Source organism: Opisthorchis viverrini (assembly GCF_000715545.1).
Source record: "Opisthorchis viverrini unplaced genomic scaffold opera_v5_463, whole genome shotgun sequence".
Taxonomy (NCBI): Eukaryota; Metazoa; Platyhelminthes; class Trematoda; order Opisthorchiida; family Opisthorchiidae; genus Opisthorchis; species Opisthorchis viverrini.
This window is the reverse complement of record NW_008752117.1, coordinates 216,030-229,310: the sequence shown is the minus strand read 5'-3', so window position 1 is coordinate 229,310 and position 13,281 is coordinate 216,030. Positions and strand designations below refer to the sequence as shown.

The following is a 13,281-nucleotide window of genomic DNA, read 5'->3' as shown; positions in this document are numbered from 1 at the left end:
GTTTCGGTCACGCGTTGACTGTTGATCCATATCGGCTTTGCTTGCCTTTTGGAGTACCTCACCGTTTGTCGAAAACCGTTGAGGTTTGTACTTTTGTATTCCGTGTAACTACTTTCATTTTTTATAGTACAGCACATTTGCGTAGCCATTCGTTCGGAGTTTTGCCGGTTTGGTTGCTAACCTTGGTGCTCGTTGCTCAAGAATTCGAAACAGTCGTTACAATCATTACTTCCCTCATTATCACACTGCCCTTTCCCTGCGTGCATTCGAAATTTATTCGATGTCCTATCCAGGAGAAAAGAAGCAATGTTCAATCGGGAAATGACTCTTTCCTGGCCCACCACAATCATTTCAATGCACCTACGGCCATTGCCATAACGCTGGCGAAAATGGTGACGAGCACTTCAGCAGCATTTATACAGACATACTTTCCACACGCTTCTATCCAGTGACAGCGGGAATAAGGCAGTTTCCATCTTAGAGAACGAGTTATACTGGTAGCATTCAGACATTCCATAATCTCGTTCTTATCTGTCGGCGGTGGCAGAGGCGAAACTGGTTAGAAGATCAGTCAGAAATTTCTGACATCCAACTAATTGTTCTGATATTTTCGGGTCGCCGGACGGTCATGATTGCTGAGTTTCCATAAATTTTCTACATGATTGAAAACAAAGTTGTCATTGACGATGATTTTTGTGGTGGTGGCGGCGGTGATGAATATGCAGTTGCGATCTTAAATGTCTGTGTAAGAATAATCACCAGTATCATACATCATTCAAGAAAACTGTTGCCGTGAACGAGACCGGTCAGGGATACAACTTGACCGAGTTCGATGCAAGCTAAACTGATCCAGAAATGAAATATCACACTATGTTACGCCATGTGGTCTATTTGTATTCTGAGGTTAAGTTTGGGAATGGGAAGACAATTGTTCGTTGCCGGAAGCGTCAAATATTGTGTTACTGTGAAAGTAACATACCAAGAGGTACATGTTTTCAGATTGACAGCTAAAGAGGCGCCAGCATCGATGTGAAAGACAAAAGGGGGTGTTGAGCGGCATACGTCTGCACCGCGTGTCTTTACCTTCCGGAAGACAAGACAAGACCTTGGACCGAGTGTCGGTAGTTTTTGCCGACTACCAGACACAAGCATCCACTGTCAACGAAAAATCTGCACTTTCTGGGAGGGTATGGCTAGCTCATTGGAAAAACGAAAAAACTCATGTATTCTTAATCGGTAATCCAGGCATACGAGTACTCGCTCTTTAGGCATTCCTCGGCTCGCTTATCATTACAAACTGCAGGCCAGCTTGCTTCATCCTCTTCGAGTCTAGTTGTTGCGTAGACTGCAGTTTGTTTTGGGGGGTTCAAAAAAGGAAACGAGTAGATCACTATCAAGCAAGGGCGGAATAGTGAGCTATATTGTCAACTACCTGAAACTGTAACTCACAGATCTTGTGAAGCCCCAAGAAGCCGAAAACCAACACACTAATCAGAATGTCGCCGAAAAATCTTCGACAGAGCACCATGATTTTCACGCTTCCTGGTATCGATCAGGAGGGCACAGTCTTCGAATTTCTATCAACGATAATCACTCCTTGAAATCAGACTGGAGAGAGCACGCCAAACACTGTTGGGTCAGGCCGTTCAAATTACATCAGTGTGTAGATACACAATATGATTTTTCTCTGTTAAAACCCACATCAGACAAGAACGGTCACGTCACTTATATTATACGCGTTGTGTGATTCGTGAAATTGTAGCTTTGTATAGAAGACTCACGATCCATTCGTAGTTTACAAATATGAATCCACCTGGGAATGATGTTTGCTGCAAACTGTCGCCAAATATCACAGATGTTGCACCGATATTAGAGTGACATCGTCCAACCAGCGTAAACTAGCTCAGCAACAGAGGTGGCGCTCATCAATGATGTTTGGATGCTGTTTACTATCCGGGTATAAGGATCTTGCAGATGGCCAGGTACCAAACAAGGATCACAGGATAACAAGCATAAACCATGCTTCGAACTTCTTGTTGTACTGGACAGTGCAGTATTTTACCCATATGTGAAGGAAATTCTGGATGATATTTCACAGGATCCTCACGAGTGCTAGCCAAACAAAGTACGTTACTTACTTGCCACATTTGAAGGAAGAATATCCTGAAACATAGAGTCAGATTTGCAAGCATCAATGTATACCATCATTGGCTTGTGCATTTTGATTTTATACATGTAGAACAGGATCTCGTTGAACTCTGCGGCATCGAGCTGTCGCATGACAAACAAGAAAATTTGTATGAGCTCGAACGATAACATCTGAAAGAGTATTGAGTATTTGGAAAAAAACCTCACCGTGATCATTTGAAAGACTACCTTTGAATGCCTTTTGTTCGATCCTCCTTATATTAAAGCTGATCACCGTGTTCAGTGTCTTCGTATTCTTGAAATTTCTGCGCCACCATGTCCTGTGTAGTGTTCATAATCTATCCCAGTGACATCCAATAAGCTGCTTTGACCAATGTTAGTCTGAATTAAGTTGCATTCACAAATTCGTAATAATGAGCTGCCGGTTTGAATGAATGGTTTTCATATCACTCCGGGTGTCAATTCCATGGCCACTTTCAACCAATTCTACAGCCCTTCCGCCGTGATGGATTTGATATATGGAACTGGAGCATACATTTTATGCTGCTCGTTGAGAAGCGAAATGCCGTGCTGTATGTGAAGCCAATGTATCGAGGGAATTCTGGCGCACATTTAGGTTGCTTTCCATTGAACTGAGAAAAATTGAATGTTATTTCACTACTAACACACGTAATTAATACAAAATGAACAATAATTCGCACGGCGAATGGATTTCATATGTGAGTTGTCACTCCTGGAGCAAGTAACCCGTGATGTGGTTCCTTTGATTGAAAGAGAAGCGACGTCATATCATGACTAACTGCGGACAAACCAGGCTGTCGGGTTGCAACACAAGTGATGAGTCTCAGTAAGGAAGGAACAGGTGCACATTGCTTCCCGGCTTTTCATCACAGATGACACTGTTATAATTAGTATAAGAGGACCTAATAAACTACCATAGATTCGAACTGTCTCCAGAGAAGCAAAAGTGCCGAACTTGGTAGAATGAGAGACGTCCGAACATAGGAGCTTCTTTTCCATTCTTCGGTAAATGTGTAGGCCAGCTGTTACAAACATCTCGGTTTTATGAGTATTCACAGGTGGCAGTACGCCTCTTCGCTCCGTTCACAATATAGCCCCCTTTTGAAAAGTTTTTGCTATAACCCGTTGTTTCCAAAATTAAGAAAACTTACTTCTTCTGGAAAGGAAATATAGTAAACCGGACCATGGCCAGAGTAATAAATGAAACCGTTGTCATCAGGACCGATGCGAGGTAACGGGAAGTTTAAGGTGTTCTTGAAGACTAGATTATTGGATAGCGCTCTCGTGAATAGGAAAGCACAACAAAACGGCTGCGAAGATGGAAATTCGAGTGTAATATTCCCGAAGAATATGGCTTTTGGCATAAGTTGCAGAGGCCAGATTGTAACGTAAACGGCCTGGTCTAGCTAAATTAACTTCCACCATTGTTTTTCGCATGGCCACATGAATACGAGAATGAAAAATTGATTTTCCGCAGCCTGTTGTTTTGCTGCTGTATCACGCGATTTAGTAGCTTCTTTGGCTCTTAATACATTAAGGTGCTTGAAGGCAGTTTTCCATTCTAGTTAGTTTGCTCATCTGGCCTTTGGAATGGTGGCACTCAGCTCTTTCGCAATCACGCTTTCAGCAGCATAATTAAATTCCTGTATGAAAAGTTCCCAGCGGTAAGAGAAACGATATTCAATTCCAGGTGAGATAAAACTATTTTTCGAACATGGACATCCATCAAGAAGCAATATGTTCCATTTGTTGCTCGTACAACAAGTGGATGCTCATATGTTCTCCGTTCCTGATGACCGGTTTGCAGATGTTCCGTCACCAGTTGAATTGACATCATGGGCTGACAATTTTTTTCATACCTGCTCCATATTATTTGTTGATCAAGAGTTGTATTCCCGGAATATGCGGAAAGACATATTCTGTATGAAAATAAAGTTGATATATATGATCTGTGTTCTTCGAACTGGAGTATTTTGTGTCCAGAGACCATTTATTCATGGTCTGCTTGATCGGCTACCGATATCTGTTGTGTCACGGTCTCCTTCCTCACATTAGTTTGGCTCTCAATCCGACTTCGGTGATTTGTAGTTCATTTTGATTTGTTCCTTCTGATTTGCTTTTGTGCTGCAGCCTGATTTTTCGGTGTTTGTTAAAGTGAAGGCTTATTCTGTTAGTAACACTGTTTTTATCTTGTAACGAACTCAATCGCCCTTGATTACCTATTATAATGACTATGCTTCTTTCCCTATAGCAACACCGCCATCGCATATCCATAGAGTGAATAACTAACTGAAAGAGAGATTTGTGATTTATAAGAAGATAAATGTTTTCCTGGTATCCAGGCTTGCATTTGTAAGCCGACGCTCTACTTCTCGTCAACTGCGTGACAAAATCGTTGAAAGATTCTCAAAAGATGAAATATGATGTCATCAATCCACATTGAACATTAGGCGAGGCAGGTAGTCTAAAAGCTGCGTGTGTTATCGGTGAATGGCCACACGGAATTGAGGGACTACAATCCAACTAATCGACTCGACTGGGATGTCGATTATCCATTATTCATGTTTGAGAAAGCGTCTGAAGTTGTACAAGACGGAGCATATATTTGGTTATCCACAACTGAGCATACCTGCATATTTGTAAACCCCGATAACAGTGGCGATTGCTGCCTATGATATAATAATAACCCACATTCCTCTTGTAGTAAAACAATGCTTTTTGACTGCCTTCTCGGAGCTTTACTTAAAGAGATGCTGGACCACATGACCTAGATATAACACAGATAATACAGACTAACAGATAATAAGAAAACGCTGGCTTGGCTGTGATCAGCAAGTTCTTCAGCAATGTATTTTTCATCGCGAACTCACCTTTTCAACGCCTTCTTGCCTTCTTATCGCCTTTCAATACTCTCGCGAAAATATCCGTTCCGACGTTTTGAAACAAATAAACACGCAAAACCATTTATTTCTGTTACATTGGTGTTCTCCACACGTATTCTACTTGCAGTAACCATCAATTTATGGTCTTGCAAATTAAGAGAAATCTAGGATCTCCTCTATCTCTTCCCTCATATTAATTTCACTACGGTCGCTGAATGATGAAAACTGAACACTTGATTGTTTCTGCGTTTGCCGGGCATGGCAGTTAGACTAGCAGGTTGCTAAGATGAACTCTGATTGAAATCAATAACCAATTCGGATTCAATGCCCACCGAATGCTATTTGCTAATGGCGAATCCTGGATGCACCACCATCTCCAGAAGATAGTCGACGCATACGCATCATCAACCACACTCTGTATCTGTTTTCGTGTAGTGATACACGCTCAACACCATTGATGTTTCTTTTGGCAAAAACACTACCTTGGAGGGCTAAGTCGAAGACTGTGTAGATGCCGTTATATCACAGAGCTTACTTGATAGAGCGCATTCAGAATTTTGCACTTGGTATTGGACTGCTTGAGATTTCTCTATCACCTTATGCCTAATGTTTGTTTGAACAAGTTTATCGTTTTATAATGTGGTAAAACTGGTTACTGTGCCCTACGGTTACTGTGATGCTTCTATACGCAGTGTCGTGTTATATGCGCCCTGCAGCACTTAGTGAACAAATTCATTTTTTTGGTGAGCATTGACATACTTTTCCGAGGTAGTCAATAATCACACCCTTGTAAACATCTTCGTGCTCATAGTCATTGAAAACTTGGCCCTTGGACGGATTCTTGGAATGAATGAATGATAATTGGCAATGCGTTTTTTTTTAAAAAGTCAAATAAGAAGTAAAATAATCGTAGCTTCCGTTCTAATTTGGTTTCCGGTCCTGTTTTCGAATGAATTTTCACGGCGATGTGTGCAATATGTGGCACACTCTTGATTAAGTCTTAACTGATGCATAGATGACACAATGGTCCATGTGGGTAGACAACATAGAACACTACAATCTGTGGGAAGAATAATTTTTATGTAAATATACAGCCAAACACCACTAGTAATATATTATATGAGCATATCATCACTCAGTGCTCTTGGATGTGATTTGATTGGGCAGCCATCAAGCAATAAACAAACTTTCATGTTTTTTTAGTGTTAGCGCCGCTGATCCTAAAAGTCTGCTGTATTATACAATAAAAAGTCTACTAGATTTTCCTCATAATTAGTACTCCAATCATCAGCCCGCTGATGTGTGAATAATTTCATACTACTGGCATTCACCACGAAGATGTAACATAATGAGTGCAATTTGACCTGGGTACAATTGTGTTGATTGCATCAGGGTTATATGGCGTTTGGTGAATTGGAATGTCATGAGAGTGTAAATTTATGATGTATCTTGAGTACCCCTCAAGAACACACAGTTTTCTAGAACCCATTACGATTCGTGATTTACCTCCGCAATGTTTACGACTCAGAAATGCGAACATTGAAAATCAAATACAGAAAAGCGATCTCTATAGTGTAATTAGTAACATATGGCAAACATGATATGTGAAATTTACATGGGATTGTTTGCAATATCATCGTAGACAAAGGTAATTATATTCTTTGCTGGAATTTTGCTTGCATGCAAGACATGCTAGGCGTGAAAAACATTCGCCTGAAAGAAAACACAAATGACAGGTGAGTGAGATAGCAGGAAGAGTGGGGCACAGAGGATAAGGAGGGCGAGCGGAGTGTCTATTATCATGCTTACTTGGTGGAGTATCAGTTCATTCGGAAGTATTTGGATGCATTATTCTTGTCCAACAATTTGAACATATCTTACTCATGTGTGATCCTGGTAATTAACATTTTAAAAATAATTGATAAGATAAGATTATTGATAATGTGGGCACGGCAACCGACTATTTAAAAGTTTGGCTGCTCCGGAGCTGGAATAAATTGATTGGGAATTTAGATGGAGATATATTTGTTTAACTGGTGCCAACCTCTACCGGAACGTTCAGGTTCACTACACAACTCATTCAGCGTTGTTGAGGATAATCTTTATTACGCATTTCACGCTTCTCAGTAGAGGCTCAACCATTTTCCACAATCGGCTGTTTAGCTGAATGATTAGTAGCGGTCCAACCAATCACAATGGGCACGCGGGTTGACGGGAATTTCCTCAAGAAATGAATGTAACTTCGATTAAGTGTGATACTCTATATGTGTCTTCGATTAATCTAGGACCTGGTCGTTGTGATCGGGTTATGCCGACTGGAGCTCAGCTTTCAATAGGTTCACTCATGCCAGAATGGTCAAGAGGGCCAGTCGGACGAGCTGAAATCTGAAGTAAACTGAACTGAACTGAGCTGAACCGATTTCAACTGACCGCAGTCAGCTCTATTATGCCGCTTTCGATCTCGGTATATCCACCTTCCATCGGATAAGAGATCCTATTGCATAACTCTTCGGATTGTTTCAAATTCAGATTTACCTACATAAAATCTCGCCATTCATGAATCGCCCTGGTGATTACGGGCTTAGATATAAACTCGCTCCGGAAGCCGGTCCACAACCTCCTGAACTAACGAACACCACATTGCGGGATGAGGGCTCATTTATCAGAAAACAGTGAGGACGCTAGTGATGTGAGTACTCTTCTGCATTTAAAATTAAATTAAAGCCCCACTCGAAACAAAAAAAATCAATCTGGATTGGAGGTCACAATGCCGGCCCACTGCAATCATTCGGATGCGCCTCCAGCCCAAGACGCTCACTCGAGTAATGTGAGAAAATTTTGGACATCCAACAAATAGTTTGGTTATTTTTGGGCCACCGTACCGTCGTGAATGCCGAATTTCCACAAACCTTTTTCATGCTTGAAAACCAACTCGACAGTGGTTCTGTCGGTGATGATGGCGATGATGGTAATCTGTCATTTGCAGCCTGAACTCTCTGGAGAAGTTTTATCACCAGTCCCATAAGAAGTGCCGCACAACTGAAGAAAATTATTTCGGAGTACGTAGCTCTGTGCAAGCTAAATCAAACCACAGTTGAAACATCATACTTTGTTGCACCGCATATTCTATCTGTAGTCTGCGGTTAATTGCTTGGTTGAGTGGACAAGTTAACGTTGATGGAACTGTTAAATAATATGCTGCCGAGTAAGCAACATGCTGCGAGGTATTCCCTTACCTTAATGATAGCTGGTTAGGCGCAAGGATCGATGCGCAAGAACGCGGGGGTTTTGAGCAGAATGCATCTGCATAGCGTGTGAGCAAGGAGTTCCAGAAGCCAAAACAACGTTAAACGTCATTTAGATCTAGTGATTACTCGGGCGGTTATGTACTTGGATGTCCGCTTGGAAAAATTTCCACCACATCAGCCCCCACACAATGCTTTCTTCATATACCTCAAACGAGTTTTTTGTAGGAAATTGTAGATGACGAATAAACTGTCAGCATTGCAACTTAATTCGTTGCACGTTTGGTGAAAATGAAAAATATATTGTCAAAACTGTTTCGCTGCATTGGGTCTGTCAGTTTTTTCGTACTGCACATAAGTCAAAATTGCTCCAGCCATTGCTGAAAATATTCGTGATGACCGCTCGAGGCCGCTTTACATATGATATTGTAAATAACAAATAATTTTTGCATAAAGTGGTATAAACTCAGTGCTAAATTTTATCCCGAAAGTAGATTGCCGATTCTCTCTGAAGTAAATGCCTCAAGTGTAGGAACACGTTGCGTACACAGTGCTGTTCCCACAGTCGTCAATCTCCATCATCATCCAATGTCATCAGGGGGAAACGTTCGCCCAGGTAAAAAACAATGGAACGAGATTTTACATCACACTTCTCTTAGAGATTAAACACCCTCCTGAAAGAACGTCGAAGCTGCCGAGCACACGGGCATTCACATAAACAGGCTCAACTTATCACCGAAGAACAAATCCCAGTGCGATATGCAGTGAGAGCGGCCCGCAATGCACATATATTTGAATTACAAGCACCAACGGCCCCACTCAAGTATCCTGCGTGTCAGTAGACCGATGATTCTCACTTCCGCACATATTGGCCCCAATTAAACCCGTATGCGCATATCGCCTGAACACATCCTCGTAGGTATCCCACATACTGAGCTAACATCTGCATTACAGGATCATTTCAAATAAGAGAAATTTGACTTAACAAGGGCCTGACAGTTTATGGGTCCCAACAACCCACTTAACAGTGTATATGTCACACCGATAGAGCCGCTCATATGAGGCTGGTCATCGGGTAGAATTGATTCATGTTGTGGGTTGGATTTACTCCTCTGATTATCTGCACAATATACCACCAACCTGGAAACCCACTAGTTCATCTAGGCTCCTGTGATAAAAGCCTAAATGGAAGACACCAAATGACCTTCATTTAATCCCCGGGTGTTCCGCTGCAGCGGCCTATAATACTGACGAGTCATGCGAGTAGCCTGTAGTATTCTCAAAGCACCGCACATCGTATACTGCGGAACTGCTTTACGGTGTCCGTATAAAATGTCGTAATCTCGAAGCTCTTAGGACTCTTAAGAATGTTCGTTCGCGAAAACTATGAACAAATGAAACGCTTACTCTTGTGTTCAATGATTTTAAATCCTTAGTTTGTCTCCGAATAAACGACGTCGCACTGAAGACAATTCCTCCTCAAATTGGTATTATCACAGCCGAGTTACAAGTGCGGAGTACCCACCTACAAATAATGTCTAGTCACATCGGCCGCGATGGTGTCATTAACCCGACTAGCTTGTTTGTTGTATCCCGGAAAGCGAGTAAGCGAAAACGACGACTACTGAGTCATTCCGTCCTTTTATTTCGTGTATTCGGTATTCTCGCTTTCCTTATCCAGGAGCTGATGACATCCAAATTTGACCATTTCCAATAACTGAAGGAGCGTATGCCTTCCATTATCGTCAGCTGCGAAATCCACGGTCAACTCGTTCGCCACAGCCTTAGGTGTTTAAAAAAATTCCTCAGTTCGTCTATCAATCCTAATTGCCTGCGCTCTAAAGAAGCTGGACTGCATCCTTGTTCGCTGGGCACGCTTCTTGTTTTTCTGAAATGAGGATGTAATGCCCCATCGTGGTTGCTGCACTGATCAAGTCACGGGTTTCCGCTGGCTCCCAACTTCGCTCCTCTGGTGGTTAAAGAGGCGCTGTTACTGGTTACACTGGGGTTGATATTGCTCCAGGTTACCGCACTGATGGTATCTTTGAAGAAAACCTTCGGGCATAATTAGAAATTAACAAGCCCATACATTTTTGTGGTTATCAAAGACATGAATGCACAAGTAGGCAGACTTGGGGCATCCGCGACTCCTTTTGATGGGTCCAGGGCCGGATTCAAAATGAATGGGTAATGCCAGACGCCTGAAATAGTTACGTGTTGAAGATGGGCGCAAGCAACCTCAGAAAAAAAAGAAGCACTTTCACCATATAATGCACCTTCACACAAACTAACTGGCAGAACAGACAGACTACAAGGACATTAGCTATACGTGGCGTCACACATCCTGTAACACCTGCGAAAACCCGGATTAAACGCTTGTTTGTTGGCGATTTTCTTGCACAAGTGCTGTACTTGGATAATGCGTACACTTCCGCTGACCCCTGAGAAGTCTTTCAAACCTAAGGTTAAACAAGCCTACCAGATCCACTATTGACGACCTACCAGACAAGGCGACGTTTGATGCTAATTTGAACTGGAAGGTGCTACCTGCAAGATGTTGAGCACTACGCTTGTGGAATGGTCAACAAACTAGATCCAAGTATTGTATCTTGTCCAGCCCTCTAACGTCGTTCGAAACTTGGGCAAGCTTGCTTCTATGTGGCGAGCACAATAACACTCCACGAAATTCTTGCAATAAAAAACACCTGCATGGGTTGATAATCGTTGTGGACTAAAGAGGTGCAGGAAGCACGGAAGTCTTTCCTGCTTATACTTCCCCTATGCCAGGTACTACGTGCAACAGTCTCAAGGAGGCATTCCATGAGCCAAACAATCACTGGTACATGACCATTCATTAGATTAAACATTTTCAACAAATAATCCACTGAATAACTGCATCTTCTTCACTGGGTTCATGACACTGAACGTGACAACTCTTAAGGCTTTGCCAATAATCGGTTGCATGTTATGGGTTGTTGATCAGGTGGCTGTTGATCTGTTCGCTGAGCTTGGCAATTGGCTTGCAAACGTTTCGTCAACATACGAGGAGACATGATGAGTGCGCAGTTGAGTCGGTACTTCTTCCTTGCCTGCGTGCGCTTATATAGCACCCGAAGGCTATCCGTTATTTTTTGACGTGATTGGCTACTTAAAGTGCAACAAATGTGGTGAATCTATGGTTCCATTTGTGACCTTTGTTGCGTTGGGGTCTGCGTTCCGTCGTGTCGATTGGTTAGCCTCACGCCTTTTATTTTTAATAGTTTGCTCCCTCCGGACTCGGTTTATATAGTGTTGTCGTCTGACGTTCTTGGGTTTGATTGGTTGCTTGTGCCGCCTTATTTACTCCACCGGAGTGGTCAGTGTCCCTTCGTCCGTCGGTTGATTTGATGATCTGATTGGGCACTTCTTTCAATCCAATTGATGTGTCAGTTTGAACGATGTTTTCCTCCTTCACTTATGATTTCCTCGTTTGGTTGATTTTGTAGCTTTAAACTCGGTGGTTCTGGAGTTCTCTCGTTCTTAGTGGCTGGTAAGTGGGAACAATTTCGATATGTTTGTTGATGGCCTCTTGGGTGGAGCACCATGCTTCCATAAATTCGCGTTCGTTTTTTGTTCTTGCTTGAGCCAATATGCAGACGCCGCTCTAGTCGAACTCCTGTCCTTCCTGATTTTTGTGAGCGGAGATGAGGGAGAACTGATCGTGACTCTTAGTGGCGAGCTTGTGTTAATGCATTCTGGAAGAGAGCGTCCTTCCTCTCTGTCCTACATACCATTTGTCGCAGTCCTTGATTTGGATCATGCATATGAGATTGTTCTTCGCCGTTGGATCTAATTTCCCTTTTGGTTTTGATAGTGTCCTCCTTAGAGTGCTCGCAGGTTTGTAAGTGAACACTATATTGTGCTGTCGTAAGAGCCTTGCGGAGTTCTTGATGTACGGGAGTGTGACTCGCTTACTTGCTTACTTACCTGTTGCATCGATCGTATTCGGCTTTCTGAGTGTTCTCCAGATGAAATCCCTCGGGTATCCATTTTTCTGAAACAATCTGTAAAGGCGCTTTTCTTCTGTGATCTTGGATTCTGTTGTGCAACAGTGTGTCTCGATTCGCTTGAAAAGTGTCCGAGTACAGCTATGTTTGTGGCAATTTGGATGGTTGCTGTGGTGGCTGAGGATTTGGTCCGTATGTGTCGCCTTTCTGTAGAACTCAGTTTGTAGCTGTCCGTTCGGCAATCTAGCGACAAGGACTTCCGGGAACGCCAGTTTTCCGTTGTTTTCTACCTCCGTTGTGAAGGTGATTTCGTCAAAGACATTGTTTAGCAGTTGGATTACTCGTTGCAGTTCGCTTCTTTTGATGATCACGAATGTATCGTCCATATTTTAGGATTTATATCGGGCAACACGATTTGTTCCAATTTTTGCACTGTCACTTCTGCAATGAATCCTGAAATCGGCGATCCCATCGATGTCCCTCTGAGGTGTTCATAATATTCTCCGTTGAACTCAAAATGTGTGATCAGGCATAAGTCGACTAATCTGCGGAGGTCTTCCTTCTCCAGCGATCCAGTTGCCGTGCCGTTGTTGTCCAATAATTCGGCTACAGTTGTCTTGGCTGAATCGAGATCTACAGACGTGAAAATTAAGCCCACTTCAAAGGAAACCATTACATCGTCCTGATCAAAGCTTACGTGATTTGATTCTCCGAGAGTTGTCCTGAATTGTTGATTGAGTGTTGCGACCCACTGATGAGATGTTTTAACCTTTTCCATAGTTCTTTCGAAAGATTGTAGGTTGCTGTGAGGTATTGATTCTTTTTGTACCTTTGGGAGTCCGTAGAAGCGGGGAGGGGCCGAATCACGAGCTCTCTTTCACCAATATTCCTCTTTTGTAATCTTGTGGAGATCTTGGAGTTGCTTCAAGTTCTTATTGATTTTGCTTGCTAGCTGGTTGCTTTGGTCGCGTTCCAAGCGGCGGTACGTGGTTGTGTCGT

At 42.5% G+C, this 13,281-nt stretch overlaps 1 protein-coding gene across 1 annotated transcript in view; it reads right to left on the bottom strand.

The window, feature by feature from the left end:
• Positions 1 to 12,325, bottom strand: part of T265_11190 (hypothetical protein) — a gene marked incomplete at both ends in the record, with an annotated part of 45,494 nt that extends 33,169 nt beyond the window's left edge. The window contains 3 exons of the mRNA XM_009177785.1: positions 2,139 to 2,319; positions 5,811 to 5,891; positions 12,263 to 12,325. Coding sequence (XP_009176049.1) covers positions 2,139 to 2,319; positions 5,811 to 5,891; positions 12,263 to 12,325 — 325 coding nt within the window. The remainder of the gene's footprint in view (positions 1 to 2,138; positions 2,320 to 5,810; positions 5,892 to 12,262) is intronic.
• Between the last annotated feature and the right edge of the window lie 956 nt (positions 12,326 to 13,281).